We start from the raw sequence: 19037 nt of genomic DNA on the forward strand, positions 1-19037 counted from the left end.
CTCATTGAGAGACTTATTGTTACTGTTTTTGGCATATCCAATACGCGCGGGTAGCTTGCCAGGCTCTGCCGTGAGAGCTCAATTCTCTCAGTAGCTTGCCGGGCTCTCCGAGAGGGGCGGAGCAATTGAACACGGGTTGGCCCCGTGAAAGGCGAAAGCCCAACCGCTGTGCTATTGCTCCAGCCATAGGTTTGTTAGCAGAAATTATATATGCTTTAGACAAAACCCCTAGGAACTGCTTAATTTAACACATTTCTATGTACCTTCTTTTTGTTTTATTTTGGACTGGGGAGTGGGGTGGTGCACAAATCCAGCTTTGCTCAGGGTTCACTCTTGGCTCTCTGCTCAGCCATCACTCCTGGTGCTGAGGATCAAACTGGGGTCAGCTGCATGCAAGGCAAATGCCCTAACCACTGTGCGCACTCTCTCTGGCCACTGTGTGTCATCTTATTACAAAAATAGAATTCTTTTCATGTTTAGGATAAAAGACAAAAAAGAAATTCTCTGGATAAATATGTGTTTATGCCAATGTGGTTTAGATCTGATTTAAGACACAAAACTCATTACCTTTGGGAAAAAATGAAGGCACATTTATTAAATGATCAGAAAAAAATTTCTTAGTATATAGAATGGGAATAATAATACATACAAATCTAGTTGCTTTTTATTTTAAAAGAAGTCCAAGGAAGTTTAAGTACGCTTTAGTAAGATCCTCAAAGATAGGAAATAGAAAAGCTAATGCAAGGGCTCCTTCAAGTTAAGATTTGTGATACAAATGTTTTCATCTTTTAACCGGGCAAACTGATGTGCTCACATATCAGTTCCAAGTTGCCTTTTCACCAGGAAATATTTGTACTTTTGAAGCATGTTTACAATAGTTTCCCGCCTCCCTTGCTGTGGTTTTGTAGCACCTATAGCCATAACTGGCACCTGTGGACCTTGCATACTTGACAGTTTCCCTTTCAATTCTTTGGAGCCTATTTAGCTGCTGTGGTTTTACTCAGAAGTCAGTGCTTTGCATTTTTGATTTTCTGAGGCTGTTTCAATAGTCTTTCTTAGAAGACAGTGCCAGTTGGACTGTGAACAGCTCTTCTCTGAGAGGAACTGACAGCAGCTTGGGGCAGGTCGGCAAGCATGGACAGGGGTTAGAAGCCATGCCCTGCTAGCATCTCCCCCTCCCTCCTCTCTCCTTCCCTCTACTGAAGCTCCATCACTGCCCATACCTTGTTATCTCTTTAAAGGATGACAACAAGATTTGGACTAGCCCAGGAAGAAGAAAATCAAATGCTGTTAGGGAACCTATGTGAAAAGCTCCCACAAAAACAAGTCTCATTTGTTGTCTCAGCAATTGATGTGGAAGTGATTTTCAGTGATAAAACCAGATTGAACAATTCAAGATTCTGTCAATTAAAATAATCTGTTGCAAAGATGGCATCCCTACTTGCTTAGGTACTAAATTCAGGGAACAAAGATAACTTGAACTTTTTTGATTTGAGTGTATTTGTTAAGGTCATCATCACAACTGCAGTTTTGAGATAAGAAGAACAACAATGAATTTTAATAAGCTTTACAACGCAATAAGCTTTCCAAAGTGCTAAGATAAAGAGAAACACTGTTTGAGGAAGTGGCTCATGTGGGTGTAGATGTGCTGGTGGGCCGTGCTGCTGGCAATCCCATGGTCCTGGTCCGTGTACCACTGGGGAGAAAGAAAGGTCAGAATTCGAAAGTCAGTTGTCATTTTTAAAAGAATCTATGACAATTAAAATGAACTCTCAAGAGCATACTTGGTATAAAGCAGGCTGCCATAATTCCTGAATCAATTCATCAACTGAAACGTGATGAAGAGCATTTGACTCTCCCTCGAGCTCTGCTGGGGCCCTGGGCTTGCCTCTGCGCATCCTTGGTAGGTGCTGAAGCATCGTACTGTAAATTTTCATGGGCTCCGTTGTGCCTTAAAGCTATGCACAGTGCAGTGAGAACACCCAAGCCTATTTTAAAATTTGACTCGAAGGGCAGTTAAAACTGCATCACGTATTGAAGGAATGTTTATCCCATTCAGCCCACAGTTTTCATTGCTTATCAAATGTCATATTTCTAATACACAGTAGTAAGAGAAGTGGTCTTAAAAGAAATGAGTGTTTTAAAGTAGAATATGTCTCCTAATATGTCATTAATAAACTGGAAAAATCTGTTTATGCTTTACATAAGTGAAGTCAAAAGTCAAATGTATTTGAACAAACACTTAGATTTTTCTCTGCATTTTTTCTGTGTCTTACATTTCTGTAGAAAGAACTGATGACCTGAAGCAAAAAAATCATTAACTCAGATCATAGTGAACAAGTTGGAAGTCACTGCCGGGCAAACATATATATTATGGAGATATAAATTAACTTTTAAAAATGGCTTAAGCTAACCATTATATGTTTCTCTCTGAATTGTCAAAAATTCTATCTCAACTTCTTTTAAGAATCTGACCTAAAGGAAGTAAATCTTGACTGTTGTTGCTTGTTGTCAGGTGTCTCACACACCCCTAAAAATCAGTGGACACTCTTTCAACTGAGCACAGAGCAAGGGAAAGGAAAGGGTGAGGGAAGGATGCTTTCCTAAAGAAAGCTGCATTTCACTTTGTATATACTCAAAAATATTTAGCACAACATACACAATATGTACATATACATGTACATGTTTTATGTGTGGCTACACATTTGTATGTATTTGTATAATCTTTTCTCTTATTAATATATATAGTATGGATAATGAATGTTGACTTCATCGCTGGAAACATCTTTCTGAATAAGTGATGCTGAGTAGGCAGCTTTGACCATTTCTGACTTTATAAAATAAGTCTAAATGTGTATTGCCTCCAGTTGTTCAACAAAAGATAACACAGCAATTGCACAAACCGAAGCATGCTGCTTATTAATATCCCACTGTTGTTAGAATGGCTAGACAGAAATGGATTGTCAGAGTTGAGCTGAGCTATTATCATGCTGGTTCCACTTTAGAATTACTCTGCCACACATTTACTGAGTAAGTGATTACTTTTGAATCAAAATAGGGACGGACTGAATAATGACATGCATAGCAGGGCAGTGTTTTTACACTCCCAGGATATGAAATATTGTGCTTCTTAATACTCCAAACCTCTAATATTATTGAATATTACTCTGGGTATGGCTCAAGGACATCACCTAACTTTGTAGGGGAACAATAAATCGAATCCCTTTTAATTCTATCCCTGCCTTCTAAGTCCTCTGAGAAGCAGCCCAGAGAGGGGCCAACCAGGCCCACCAAGCAAGTCTGCTCCCCTTGACAAAGTTTTGCTTTTACCATCGCCTGGAAATCCACTCCAGCATCCACCAGGGCTTTGGAGATCTGAGCTGACTGCTGAAAATGAACGTTATCTGCAGGGAGAGAAAGGAAATTCAAAGTAACTAATAGCCATTCCAATTTTGTAATACCAAAGGGTGGGAGAGGCACAAGAAGAAAGGGTCTGTTTGAAGTTCTAGGACTCAGCATCCCATTTAGCCCAAGACAAGTGAGTTGTGGAAAGCAACACTGTTTTATTGAAGTAAATGTAACAGTCTTGCCCCTCATGCTTTTGTTTTGTCAGTAGTGAAATTGCAAACCTGTCTGTGATACTAAAAAGTCTAATTAACTGAAACTCACCATCTGCTGTTCCATGAATAAGGAGGTACTCAACTTGTTTAAAATTTTCAGCTCTGCTCATGACTGTTGAATTCTGGAATTGGGAAAAAGAATGTCATTATTCAAAAAAAGATCTGCCATAAACTGATTTTTCACTTCAGTTTACAAAATAAAATGTTTTCAGCTGGGGCCCCCTTTGATACAAAATATAGCAAACCGATATTCAAGCAAATGCTGTCTCCATGCATGGCAGAATGCACAGCATGCCCTGTGCCTGGGAGACAGGACTGGGAAGAGAGGATGCCACATCTTCCCTGCACATGCAAGAAGAGGGCACCTGCCACCCAGGCTGCATGTGAAAGCCCTCAAGTCCCCGATCCCAGATTGGCTGTGTCCTATGCATTAGCACAGGGCAGAGTCTCATATTAGCAATGTATGTTCCATGGGCTTATGCTGTAGTTCAGCCAAAAAGTGTATTACCATGGCAACCATGTGTCACATGGTGCCATACATGCTACATTTCAAAGAGCCTGTACATAGCATTTGCAACTAAACATACTCTGCAATATGTCATATGAACTTTGGTCCACATTGCTAGGCTCTGAATGAGACGCCAGTATTACCTTTTTGAGAACAGATGTTTAAAACCTAAGAAAATGCAACATATGTGAGGGGAAAGGGGTGAAGAAGAGTAAGATCGGCCATAGAAAATCAGGGGATAGTTGCTGTCTGTCTCAGTCTGCGTTGTGGAAAATGCTTCTGTTAGATCAAGTCATTCCCCGATCAGCCAGGGACATGGAATGAAAAATTGGGAGGTCAGCTTTTTAAAACCAACTGGTGGCCTCATGAGGCAGGACTTAGAGAATAGAGACAAAGCTGGGAAGCGAAGGGGTAGCCATGGATGAAAAAGACTTTGAAAGCAAGAAGGAAGTCATCTGAATGTAATTTGGAGATGTTAACAAAAATTGGAAAAAAAGGTAAAAACCATGATATAGACACTGCAGTGCCATTGGGAGGGGGAGGAACAAGAGTTGGCTTCTAGGGCCTTGTTGCAGGCTCCCTTTAGGTTGAATATCAGCCCGTGGGTTCTACAGCACTTGTTGAATCAAAATAAACTTTATGAGAAGTAAGGTGTACTTTGTAGATCTCAAATATACCTAAGACCTGGTTAGTATCGGGGCCAGGAATCTTGCTGGGTTTCTAATAGGAACAAGACTAGAGTTAAGAGTGTTCACACTCCAGCTGCAGCACCCAGACCAGTGACATGTGCTCCCAGAGACATGCTGCTCTCTCACCCTCATTTTCTGTAAAATGGGAATAATGAAACTCTTTCTGGGCCTCACAGAAATAGGACTCAAGAGACAGGCTTTTCATTTCTCTTTTTCTTTACAACTGAATTACTAATACTGAAGTGGGAATTCAATAGCACAGTGTTCCTGGAAAAAAAAATAAAAAGGATATTCTGCTACAACTCTCAGGAGACAGTTACCCATTAAGGACTGAGCCTCCCAGGACTGTCCTGTTCTGTAAAACACAGAACAAGTTTCCCCCCACTGATGGACAAGCAGGCCCTAAGCATCCTGACCATACTGCATCTCTAAGCCAAATTAACCATTTACCTGAGAACTTTCAAAATAAGTATCTAGGAATTGTTTTTAAAAACTCATACCGAAGGGCCAGAACAATAGTGCATGGTTGACCCAGGTTCAGTCATTCCATTTGGTCCCCTGAACCCAGTGTGATCTCTGAGCACAGAGCTAGGAGCAAACCCTGAGCAGATGTCTTCACCCCCCTTCAAAAAAGAGGGCAAATATAAAAAATAACCCAAAATAAGTCATGATGAAGTTTTACTTTATTTTAAGGAAATGCTATGTCTGGTGAGTTGTATTAGCCCTCTGTGCATAAATTCACCCATTAATCCATCCATTCTATATTATTCTGTTCCTTTTCCACCCATTCATTTTTATACAGAAATATTTAAATTGCTAAACAACAAGACGTATGAGAGAAAGGAACTCATATGTATTGATAATTTTTCTTAGCATCTAATACTTGTAGTAACAATGAAGTGAATGAGTGAAAGAAATTTGAAGATTTTTGTGCTGTTCATTTTATTCACTCCTAGCTTTGAGAGAAAAGTGGGAACAGCTGGAAGAATTACATTCTCATCCTGAAATTTCTTGAGATATATTTTTGCCTACTTTCAACCCTTATTCCATGCCATTAATTGATAGGTATCAATGCTTATTGCGTACTAGTCACTGTGTTAAGCACCATAAAGGGTTTATTTAAAAAACACTGCTCTAGGGGCTGGAGCAATAGCACAGCGGGTAGGGCGTTTGCCTTGCACGCGGCCGACCCGGGTTTGATTCCCAGCATCCCATATGGTCCACTGAGCACCACCGGGAGTAATTCCTGAGTGTAAAGCCAGGAGTAACCCCTGTGCATCGCCGGGTGTGACCCAAAAAGCAAAAAAAAAAAAATTTAAAAAACACTGCTCTGATCTTAATAACATTGCTATGGCAAGACAGGCCTAGAGCCCTTTCATTTTCTAATGGAGACAGAGATTCCAAAGGAACTAGCATGCATCCAGCTACAGCTGCAGGAAGCTTCGGAGCCGGCCACACAGGCTGACAGCAGAAATTCTTTAACTCTCATGCTGTTAGTGATGTGATCCTCCAGCCAAGGCACAGGAGATCACTGTTTAACTGTTCTGCAATTTGCAGAGTGCAGGTGCTCCAGCTGGCCCTGAGCTCCTGCACCCTCACCCTTTGCAAACTGAATTATTCAGAAAGGAACTGCTCTACATAGCCCTTTGAGGACTAAGAGGTATGTGACATTGCAAGTGATGTCAAACCTGGTTCAGTAGTAAAATCAGGAGCAATTTGCAGCCCTTCGGAGAGGACAGGATCAAAACAAACCCCCTAAATGACATGTCCTGTGGGAATGTAAGCTGGAGACAGGACAGGCTGGGCTTGAGCACTGACTGTGAACATGAATAACTTGAGTCCCTAGCCCAGGGTCATCCCCCAGACCCTTGGTGCTCAATTCTGCTAGATAGCCACACTCACTGCACCAATCCTGCCCACCTGCCCCTCCCACTCCCCTCCCCCCACTACATTCAGTCTCACTCTTCACACATGGAAGAGAATTAGCTTCAACTCCTAAACCTGACCCAGATATACAGCTGTGTCACCTCCCCTCTGGGACCTTCCTCTCTTGGCAACATGAACAGCAAAAGCTGCTCCTACAGCCTCCCTGAGCCATAAAATGGAGAAATGTCATTGAAACATAGAGTAATAGAGAGGAGACATATAAATACGCAGGACAGTTAGCAAGGAATGTGATAACTACTGGAGTTTGGACCAAAACAGTTTCTGGCTGCCTTTTTTTTTTTTAAATGGAGTGAATACAGGCTGAAAGAAGACAATTTTTATAAACAAGTAAAACCCTGAGCCTAAGATAAATGTTGTGATGTACACACTGTAGCTGTGATGAACTAGACATGGTGAGAAATGCAACATACTGAGAAAAAGACGAAAACTGTGATAAAAGTGTCATGATGCAAATTGTTTTACATTAACAATATTACACTACAAAGAAAGAAAGACAAATACTTTAATGCAGCAAGAGAAAAATAAAACAAAAGCTTCCCTCGCAACTGCAAGATAAGTGTGCCATTTCCACTGCACACTTCCCCAGCTCACTGGGAAAAGTCTCTGGAGGGGCCTCTTATGCAGGGAGATGGGCAGCCTAGAGTTGCACCCCACTTGCAGTCTCTCGAGCTGCAGAGAGCATTTTTCCCCGGAAAGAAACAGCTGCGACGCCCTGCCTCCAGAACCACCAGCCATTCCCTACCAAACTGAGTGCCCAGGCTTCTCAGTGAAGACTGCAGGCCACTTGCTGGTGACCAGCGGAACCCCGGAGAGGCAACCCCCAAGGCTGGGGAAAGCACAGTATGCATGAATCAAAGGTATGCTTAAAAATCCAGAAATCATTTAGCAGGGCTAGTTTAACCCCTACTCCCCACGTTGGGATAGGATAATCCTCATTTGCCTATTGATGGAAACAAAAACAAAAAAAGGAAATGGATGACTAAGTTAGAAGCCGAATAGTCTATCACCAACTACTAAAAAGGAAGCTCAGAGTGATAAATGGGCAAGGATGCAATGGTGGTGCAGTTGGCACCCTCCTGAGGCTAGAAACTTCCGGAGAGCCCCGCTGCCAGAAACAGTCTGGCAAAGAGAAGTGGGAAGGATTGGTCCAGTGGCAGTGCCGATTCCACAGCATCTCTGTGAGGAGCTTTTCCTTCAAGCCCCAAGAAGAACCATCTGTAGCTGCTCGTTGGATCATGCTGGTTCCTCCGTTACCTTCCAACAAATAAATCTTTGTATTTTTTGAAATAAAAGAGAGTCCTGATAAGAGTAGGGAAGTACTGTGAGAAACAGAAGGTCTAACAATCTTTCAGCGATCCCTTGTGCCATTTAAAAACCACTTTCCGAGTAGAATAGGGGATTGAGGGGACTCTGTCATGCTTTGAAAACTCATTTTATGGTGAGTACTTATGTCTCACTTAGTCCTTTTTACAATCCTGTGAAGCAGATCTCCATTACTCAGATTAAAAAACTGAGACTCACAGAGGTGAAGTAACCATACTGCCGGGGAGAGATAGAAATGAATTTTCCTGCAGGTCTGTCCAACTCTAGACCCACTCCTGTCCAGTCCTGCCCTAGCCACCCACCACCTTGCAGGTAGATCACTCAGCACCTTGCCAGGCTCCAGGAGAGAAAGCACACAGTTGCTAGTCTGATGGACATCCCAGCACTGCAGTGAGACACCACCCCGGATGCTATATAGCCGATCTATGAATACTCCTGCTTGCATCCAAAGCATCAAAAATAATTTTGAAAATGCTATTTTGGGAAACATCATTAGAGCCACAACAGAGGCCACAGAAAATATTTAAGAAAGAAATTAAGTCATCCCACTTGATCAGATGTTTCACTTGTTTACATCCATCAAACAACTGTACCCTTGAGATGCCAAGGAAAAGCTCCCATCACCCCGACAGGGGGCTCTACCTCAGGCCTCACCAAGCAACACTGGCTTCTTTAAAGATCACACAGCAGTCAACATTTTATCAGCACTCAACAAACAAGTTAAGGTTTGGCTGAAATCTGAAGGTCTCTCTCCCTTTGGCATATTCTGGGATAATAGAACAAATGTCAAATCAGTACAAGATGGCATATTTACAAAATTGCACCCTGTTTTGCATAACCTAACGATGCAGCAGTTCTTAAGGATTGAACATTTCAAATCTGCTAGCAGAAGACTGCCAAATCTATGACTGTTTCATACACTTGCCAAAAGCCTATCAAATTTTGAGCAAAATGCAAAATAAATCTCCTCTACAAGTTAAATCAGTCCCTTCTGTGTGTTCCAGGCTGCCCTCTTCTCTTGGCAACAAGGCTCAGGACTTAGGTCCCATTTCTCTTGCCCTTCATCTCCTGCTCCTCTTGCAGTGCACTCATGCCTCCCTCCCTGATCTCAGGGCCTGACTCCTTGGCTACCTGCTCTTTCACCGACTCTTCCCATAGCCTTTCTTCTGTGTGGTCTCTGGAGTCACTAAAAATTTTACAAATCTTCAGAAAAGCAGCTCTACCTGCTGATCACTTGTCTATTGTGCTATTCTGCCTAGTTCCACCATGCAGCCTAGGGAGAGACCATCTATGCTTTTCCTTCCTCTTACCTTCAAATTTCCCTTATTGGCTTTAAGCTCTCCTCCCTCCACCCCCCTAACCCCACCCCCCAGTATCTAAATGTGATTTATCACTCTGTGCCTGTTTGTGTCAGTAAAACACAGATAATTAGAACACTGATGTCAGATAATTTGAGGGAGAATCAAATGCAATAATTCATGTAAAGTGAATAGTGTCTCACAAAGGAAGCAAGCTCTTGAATTAAATCAATGAAACTAGATACTCCTGGATGGAGAGAAGTGGCGGGAAGCCAACTTCTTGTCTATGTCATAGCGCCTCTCCTCTAAAATGACTGGAAAGACACAGAATTCCCGGGGCCCCACAGTCACAATTTAGAAACCAGCAGTCTTTGGGGAATGTATTTCATCACATTCAAAAGACAGCTTTATTACCTGCTCTCTTATTTGCCTTCACAGATTTTGCATGTGTATTTTGTCTCACCAACAAGATAATGAATATCTGAACAATGAAAACATGGGGTCTGTGGAAGGGTGAGCCTAAGTTTCCCACATGTTAGTAGTACTTGTAGGTTTAGCTATAAGATCTAGGACATCATAGAAAAAATTTCAACAGTGCTGCTCAGGAGCCCACTTCTCAGGGGTGCATCCACTTTTGTTATTGCTCTTGCTATTGGGGGGTGAGAACTGTCTCAATGACCAATTGATTCCTTTACTTAAATGTGCCCGTGGTGAACTTTGACTCACTGTAAAAGAGATAATTCTGCTGAGGTATACTGCCTAGTAGCTCTGATCTGTCACTCTGCTGCTCAGGGCTTCCAAACCACCTGTTCTTTGGTGTTTGGGGGAGATAAACATTTTCCATTTTGAATATCTTTTTCAAAGTGCTTCTGCCTCACTGAGGGGCAATAGGAGGGTGACAACCTACAAAAAGAGTTGCGGGGGGGGGGGTCCACAGATTTTGCTCCTACATTGGGTGAAATCTTGGTCCCGGAATCCCCTAATCCTGAGCTTCTCAATCCAGGGCCATGATACCCAAAGGGGGCCTAAGGTAGAAATTTAAAAATTAGGGCCACAGCACAAGATTAAGGGACCACATAGTAGGACCGGTGAGGGGGGTTGCACAGGAAGGAAGCTAGATCAGAAAGGGGCCATGATCAGAATGAGATTGAGAAACACTGCCCTAATCTACAGGTAATCTATTTGTAAGACGAGAAAAAGGTATTTGATTTGGTTGTGCGGTGTCTCGGAGGTGGTCTCAGTGTAGATCATATTTCAGTGCTGCAATGCTGAACAGCTAAGCCAGACAGCCCTGTCTTTTCACATATACAAAGGGTTCCTTTCATGCCTTTTCCAAAATAAATGTTAAGTCTGACCTTTATTTTACAAAAATGTTGATTCTTCAAAGTTTTTCCAAATCTGGGTCATCAATGAGTAATGAATCACTTCTCATTTGAACCTCGTTAAGAAAGCATATTCTTCCTAAGGCTATATTTTGACTAGTGTATCAGTGATTCTTTTTCTGCAAACATGGCAAATATCAGGACCTTACTTATTATACAGTCTTGGACTCTATTATGCCGAATGTGCTGAAGAAGGTAAATTGCAGATGAAATACAAGTCATTTAAATAATTTTCAAAATACTTCCTTTTTTCTTCTGAGCCAGGTATATCGAGGTGAAAGCCTATAAGGAACTGTCTTTGTCTTTTTTTTTGTCTTTTGAAAGAGGGTTAGAGGAGGGAGGGAAGGAGGGAAGAAGAGAGAGAGAGAGAGAGAGAGAGAGAGAGAGAGAGAGAGAGAGAGAGAGAGAGAATGGGAAAGAATGAAAGAGAATGAAAGAGAATCAAATCAACCTGGAGAAAAAAGTTAAAGAAGATGGGGTCCAGAGGGGCAGCTGGGGCCTTGGAGGAAAATAGAATCTTTGAATATATTCTTGCCAGAGACAAAAGCACAGACTCATTTAAAAAACAAAGGAGGGCAGCTTTATTCTAAAGCCTGCTGTGCACCAAATATAGGCACTTAGATTCAGTTCTCCACATTTCGAGAAAGTAACTTATCAGGGTGGAAACGATTTAGTTCAGGCATTTGCCTCATTTTCTTCTGCCCACCTTAACTAAAGCCCGACCAAATAATTCCTCTGAGTAACACATTGGGAACCTTTAGCTCCCTGGTACTGGCAGTTTTAATGCGACCATTGCCAGCAATGAATTTTGTGCCAAGAAAAGCCGACTCCTGGCGTGGAAGGATTAAACAGTCCTCGGGAGCCATCTGTGCAGTGAAGTGGAAGAGTGACTTTGTGCACCGAGTATGCGCGTGTTGCCATTGGCAGTAGGAAGTGACTTCTATTTACATGACTACCTCATGCAGCGAACACCTAAGGGGACACACAAAATTGGCCACTGCAGGGCGGGCGGGTAGATGGAGGAAGAGGGGTGTTTGCCTGAGAATTCGGGACCTATGGGGGAAGTCCCCAGAAAAATACAGGTTGCAAAGGATGAAACCAATTGTCCTAGAGGGGGAAGAGGGCTGTCAGAGGAGGAAACTGGGCTGAGCTGCATCCTGGGAGGCAACTCGCCACGGACTGCCTGGGCAGGGAGGTGGGGGAGGTCAAGGGCTTGCACTTTATCCTTGTGGGTCAAGGTTAAAGAAATTCTCAAACTGGATTTTTGAAAATGAACTCTTGGCTCACTGGGTCTCAGGTTCTCTAGTAGAACGAATCTCTACTAGAGAACCTGAACTCTGATGTTGTAGAAACCTGTTCATACTTAGGAAATTTGAGAAAGTTTTTTGGCATCTTATCAATATGGCATACCTAAGGAGGGAAGATTTGCAAATGTATGCAGTTGCGCTAAGTCATTGATAAGGAAATTCAAGCTGAAAAATAAGTGAAGTGTCTTAGAACAGGGAGTATCTGGGATAGACAGTGATGCCCAGGGCCAACTTCCGGCCCTGGCTCTGTGTTGTATTTACTATCCTGGGGATCAAACCCAGGTAAGCTGTGTGCAAAGCAGGTCTCAACCCTTGTAAAATCTCTTCAGCCCCCTAAATAAAAGTTTTATAATATTATTTCCCTTCACGACGTCCTTTGGGAAGTGTTTTTAAGGTCGAAAATTTTTACTAGAGTAATCCAAATAGTGCAATGTTGAGTAGTCTTAAAGGGCCAATACTGCAAAGAGGGCAAGACAAAACCAAGAAACTCTGAGGCCAACAGGGACAAGCTGAGAAATGTATGAGAAATGTTGTTGAGCTCAATGTGGAGCAGTACAAACTTCCCCTTTAATGAACTCTTCGCATTTTCTAATAGATGGACATGGAGGAGAAATGGACAAAGGACAAAGATACAGAGAGAAAATCCACAAAACATTCAGAGAATAGAGAACAAGTTGAAGACATGGCCCAAAAATATGGGTTGGTCTTAGCTGAGCACACAGAAAATATTCATCGAAGTGCTGTGGGTGGAGGTATGTGTATCCTTTAGACTGAGAGTAGAAAGCTAACAGATGACAAAGGTGGTTATTGTTCCAAAAGGTGAGAGTGCTTTGGAAGCAACAGTTTTGGTTCCAAAGAGGGACAAGGATGGGCGAGCCACTTGTTAGATGTGGAAGCTAAACATGAGGGGTGGGGGAAGAATTAAGCTGGCAGGTGTGACAATTAGCACAAATGGGGACAGCTATGGTACAGGTCCACTGTAGTGAGTGGAAGGCAATTTGTGCAGCTCTTTTTACTCTGCTATTTTTCTATCGTGACTGAAAGTCAAGTGTGGCACAAACTCAGACAAGTACCCTCCTCTTTTTACAACAAGGCCTTGCTGACCAAAGTAAATAAGCTGAATGAGGGTAAAATAAAACTGTCCACTCATAATAGCAAAACTAGAAATCAAATCTGAGATATACTGTATTTTGATGGAGTGGCTCAGAATCCATAGAAATCTTACAAAAATGTGGAAGCAATGTGACCATATAAAGCCCGGGTATTGAGAGTTATACAAATTTATACAAGCAATAAATTGTATTCTTAAATAATTCTTATAATTGTTTTTCCTTATTCTTCTCCTTTTAAAAAATTTTGGTGGGTGCTCCTGGCTCTGTGCTCAGGGATACTCCTGGTGGTGCTTCAGCATGATATAGGATAATTTGCCCTTCTAGAAAGAATTTGAACTTTCCCCAGGAGAAGCTGAATATTAGACAGCTTACTTTGTCATTTCTACATTTCGGGATCCTTTAACAAACATGAAGGAATTAGGATGCTTTTCGAAAGCGTGGACTATTAGAAAGTAGTTAAGCTAACACTTCCAACAGAATGAGTGTGGTACCAAAAGATGTGGACTTTGTGGTCACACCACACTGGCACATGATCACTAGATCCTATTTAAAATGCTTTAGTCCATCTGCAGAACAACATGTCCATAGGTTCTCCTGTGAGAAAACCAGTTTGTTAGATAGCACTGTAGCACTGTCATCCCAGTGTTCATCAATTTGCTCAAGCGGGCACCAGTAACGTCTCCATTGTGAGACTTGTTGTTACTGTTTTTGGCATATTGAATATGCCACGGGTAGCTTGCCAGGCTCTGCTGTGCGGGCAGGATACTCTCGGTAGCTTGCCGGGCTCTCCGAGAGGGATGGAGGAATCAAACCTGGGTCGGCCATGTGCAGAGAAAACTCCCTACCCACTGTGCTATCACTTCATTCGAGTTTGTTGAAGACTATTAAGTAATTTGGCTGTAGTGGATTTTCAGGTATTGTCTAACTGTATCTACTCCTCATCTGCTTTTCTCAAATCTTGAGTGAGGAAACTCTATTTGGCTCTGAATAAGAAAATTATAGGCTTGCACATACATCTTAGTTATGTTAATACTATAAGAATTTTAAATCTACATCTAAAGGTTTAGAGAATATTTGGGGCTATAAAGTAATATGTCGGGTTTGACATGTTTTCTAAACTGAGGTTTTTATAATTAAAGTAATTATCGGGTGTTGCTTTGTATTTCCAAATGAATGCATATTGCGACCTATATAGCATACGACAAAGACTATAATTATGCAGAATATAGAAGGGGAAGCTATTGGAGTATCTCTATACCACCTGTGTTATTTTTTTAAACAAGAATTTTGTTGGAAATAAAAAGTATATTTTCTAGAATAGATGCACTTTAAAATACTCTTGAATATAAATAGGATATAAAATGTTTGTTTCTTTTTCATCTCTTACCCTGTAACGGTCAAGGTTGTCATCTGGTGTTGGGAGACTCATATAACGCTCTGTGTACACTGAGTCTGTGATAAAAACACAGGGATAAAAAGTTATATATATAGATAGATATATTATGTGTATATATATAAAATAAAGACAAATATTCCTTTGTTGAGTTACTTGATTTACTTAATGTACTTTGGTATATCTTCAGTCAGAAGTTCCCCAATTTATTTGGTTTATTGTCCCCTTTTCAGAAAATAATTACTCTGCCCCCTGCAAATTTACTTTCTTTAAGAAAACAAAGAAAGTGACTCCCATTGCACCAAAGGCAGTTACGCTGCCTACTGAATTGAGCCAGTGCCCATCACCTGCCTTGAGAAACACTGTCATAACTTATATTCAGGTCCACAAGTTGTTACACTCAGAAATATCTCCTTGAGATATATTTTTCCCATTTTAATTTTATTTATCTATAGGCATTGTGATTTATAAAGTTACTAATAATTGCATTTTAGGTTTACAATATTTCAACACAAATCCCATGACAGTATTGACTTTCCTCCACCAGTGTCTTTGATCTTACACTCATCCTGTTTTATGACAGGCACATTTAAAAAAAATTTCAGCACTGTGGTTTATAATACTGTTACTATAGAGTTTCATGCTTAATACATTCCAGCTGTGACATCCTACCCAGAGTGACCACCTCCCTCTGCTATTGTCTCAGTGTCTCTTTTCCCCATCACACTAAAAGAGAATCAAACTAAGAAGGATCATTTTAATTTGGTTTGTTAATGCAATTGGATACTGCTTGGATTTGTCTTTTCACCTTTGATCTTAGCCCTTTACCATAACCAGAGCAGAGGAAGAGCAAACTAGATGTTCTAAAACCCAGTCAGTATTTCACTTGCTGAAGGGTTAAGGTGAAGGGTTAGGTGAAGGGTTAAGTGATGAGGTTCTTTACAATATCATCTGACTTAAAAGAAGTTTATTGAGAAGTTCACTTACTGCTTCAGTGTTCTTAAATTTTTGGCTAATAAATAACTATCACTGTCACTGTATAATTGTCATCTCGTTGTTTGTATGTATTCTAACTTTGAATAGGGTACTTCCTTTGGGAAATCTCTTACAATGTTCAACTACTAGCTGGTTACATAGATCACATTTTACTTTTTGACAGGTTGCAACTCCCTCTAATAAAAGAAAGAAATTCAGTTATTATTTACGTTCTGTAAATATCCCCTTATTAGTTTGGTTTCACAAGCAGAATAAACATTCTATCATTTTTGTGGAAGTCTCAGTAGTTGAGTATTTTGAAATAGACATTAATTCTGGTCTCTTGAAAGGACATAATTCTTTTATCTATAAATATAGTAGAAAAACAAGTTGCATAATTGATCTAGTTATTTTGTATAATTAAACATCTTTTTGGATTATTTTAAAATATTAATCATACATTATATACATGGGCTGGAGCGATAGCACAGTGGTAGGGTGTTTGCCTTGCACACGGCTGACCTGGGTTCGATTCCTTCACCCCTCTCTGAGAGCCCAACCAGCTACTGAGAGTATCTTGTCCGCACGGCACAGCCTGGCAAGCTACCGATGGCGTATTCGATATGCCAAAAATAGTAACAACAAATTTCACAATGAAGACGTTACTGGTGCCTGCTCAAGCAAATCGATGAGCAACGGGATGACAGTGACAGTGACAGTGACATTATATACATAGAAACACACATGCTAAAATACCAGTGAGGCAGACCCGGGAGAGGCTCCTGGGCTAGAGTACATGCCTCGCCTGTAGGTGCCAGAAGTTCTTCTTCAGCACTATTTGGTCCCCAGAACAAGGCTCAGTGCTTCCTCTAACCCCCAAAACTTTTAGTGAGAGAATTAACTGTGATCAAATCCTTATATGACTTAAAAATCTGTTGTAATGATTTTAAAGGATGGCCCCATTTGACACCACTTAGCAACAGGTTATGGTGAAAAAATAAGCATAAGAATAATAGGGTGCACTGTGCCATTGTGGTTTGAATTTCACTGTAACCATACAGGTATTTTGACATTGATATAAATAAGTAATTATATAAACCTGAAGCATCATCATAACCCTTTTTGAATGACTGGCATTGTAGATTAAATACATTGCTAATAAATGTTATTTATTTCACATGGGCTGGAGTGATAGCACAGCGGGTACGGCATTTGCCTTGCACAAGGCCAATCCAGGTTTGATTCTTCCCCTTCTCCTTCTTGGAGAGCCCAGCAAGCTATCGAGAGTATCCTGCCCTCATGGCAGAGCCTGGCAAGCCACCCGTGGCGTATTCAATATGCCAAAAAACAGTAACAACAAGTCTCACAATGGAGACATTACTGGTGCTCACTCGAGCAAATCTATGACAACAGGACGACAGACAGTGCTACTGTGCTACAGTGCTAGTTCACATTAATTAATCATACCATTTCTATGGAAGAAGGAACACATATGCCCCTCTGTATGATACTTGTTTGAAGGTGACTGATAGAAATTACTGAAAAAGGTCAGGCTGATTATGACTCTTCTAACCTAACCTTCAAAGGTAAGATTAGAAGAGATGCAGAAAAAAATTACCTCCTTGCCACCTCTGACACTTCCTTTCTACTAAGTGCTCCACTAATCACCCCTTGCAAATCCCACTTGGACATGTATGAAGCCTTGCAGTGGGGGAATATTTTCTCAGTGATGAAAAGATCACTACAGAGTGACTTTTACTTACATAAAAACAGCAGTATTAAAAAAAACAAAATCTTCCCATGAATTCCCATTTTAACTCTCTTCTTGACACTCAAAGCCATTTATATCTGACCTTTTTCTAAAGAAGAAGATTCATCCATTATCTTGCTAAAAACTGTGAATCCCTAAACTCAAATAACAATGAAGATAATGAAGGGTTTATTTGTTAAAAAAAAGCAGAATGGGTTTTAAAAAAAGACATCAAAGATGGATGTTTTGAGATTTGGCTAACAGAATGAATTTGTTGATAATTAAATGTGCAGAAAATATGTAATATCACCAGTCTTGCACAATAGTAGCATAAGTGAGATTGTTTGATGGCTATCCATAAAGCACAGGATGAATCAGCTTATTTTTTATAAAAACACTGACAGTCAAAAAGGAAGAGGTATTTTCATTGGAACGCTCAGGTCAACACTCCACATCTTTTCACATGGGACAGCAATTACATACCGTAGTATTCCCACCGGGACACAGGTGCCACTGCGATTCCACACTTGAACACACCACTTCCTGCTCCCAAGACCATTGAGGTGACATACCCTCCATATGACTAAGAAATGGAAACAGTTATTTTTATGGAGATAAAAGAATTAAAGACATATGGTAAGCTAGTTGCATTTCTCACATCTTTATATACTGTGCTTCTTTAGAGAAAGCATGATAGAGAAGGCTTAAATTGGCCTTAATTGGACAGTATCTAAAGACTACATATTCAAAGCCCTGGGCCACGTTCTTGGTAGGCGGAGGGGAAAAAAACAACAAAAATTGACCGAATAGTTCTAATTAAAGGGGAAAAACCCAATAAACACAAAATCCTACCGACTTGATAGGAGAAAAAGTCCACACACCTTCTTTTATGCTTCCCTCCCTCTCTTCCTCTTTTTTCTTTCTCCCTTTTTCTCAATTTTCTTCTTTCTTTCCCTTTTTATCTCTCTTCCTCATCATAACAAAGGTATAAACTGGTTGGGACTTTTTGTTCAAAGATCTATGACATTTTATTTGGACTTTATTGGCTGAAGATGATAGGCATGATTTATCTCCAAGTATTTACATATGAAAAAGAAACCTCTTTCGGTTTCTGCTCTGCTCTTGTTAAATTCACTCAGGAGTGCATCTAGATTCATTAGCAAAACAACTACTTACCCAGCCCCAAATTGCAATCCGTTTGTCATCCACAAATCCCATTTTTATAAATTCTCTAAAATACATAGAAGATATCCACAAATTAATATTGTATTGTGTAGAAAGCTAAGATAACCACACAAATGTGAACTCCTGTCATTTGTTCTATATTTTATTTTATTAGAAATGAAGATAAATCACTGCAAGTAGTTTAATAAATTCTTGAGATAAGTATCATTTTTATCTTTAGTGCCAGAACAGTTTATCTTTATTAGACTCCATAAAAATTTCTCTCTCAAGCTTTCTCTCTCTCCTTCTCTCTCCACCCCACCTCCATCCCATGACTATAATTGTGTATGTGTGTGTGAATGTGTGTGTGTGTGTGTGTGTGTGTGTGTGTGTTTGATTCATAGAAAACAAATCCTGGCAGTTTTTTTCACAGTTTCATATAAAAATTTGCAGCCCAGATGCACTTTTCTTTACATAATTGAATTTAAATCTCTCCAGATGTTTTTTCACTTTGAGAGAGACTGTCCCTGCATTGGAGAATTACAAGGGCATAGAGAACATCTGGGTAG

At 40.6% G+C, this 19037-nt stretch overlaps 1 protein-coding gene across 3 annotated transcripts in view; it reads right to left on the reverse strand.

The window, feature by feature from the left end:
- Positions 1–1536: 1536 nt before the first annotated feature.
- DPP4 (dipeptidyl peptidase 4) overlaps positions 1537–19037 on the reverse strand; it is an 89090-nt gene continuing 71589 nt past the window's right edge. For all 3 annotated transcript variants that reach the window (XM_055123296.1, XM_055123297.1, XM_055123298.1), the window contains 6 exons: positions 18481–18535; positions 17788–17887; positions 14574–14638; positions 3670–3742; positions 3331–3404; positions 1537–1696 (listed from right to left, as the gene is read on the reverse strand). In XM_055123296.1, the coding sequence (XP_054979271.1) occupies positions 1595–1696; positions 3331–3404; positions 3670–3742; positions 14574–14638; positions 17788–17887; positions 18481–18535 (469 nt within the window). In that variant the 3' untranslated portion in view covers positions 1537–1594. The remainder of the gene's footprint in view (positions 1697–3330; positions 3405–3669; positions 3743–14573; positions 14639–17787; positions 17888–18480; positions 18536–19037) is intronic.

This window comes from Sorex araneus, chromosome X, assembly GCF_027595985.1.
Source record: "Sorex araneus isolate mSorAra2 chromosome X, mSorAra2.pri, whole genome shotgun sequence".
Lineage (NCBI taxonomy): Eukaryota > Metazoa > Chordata > Mammalia > Eulipotyphla > Soricidae > Sorex > Sorex araneus.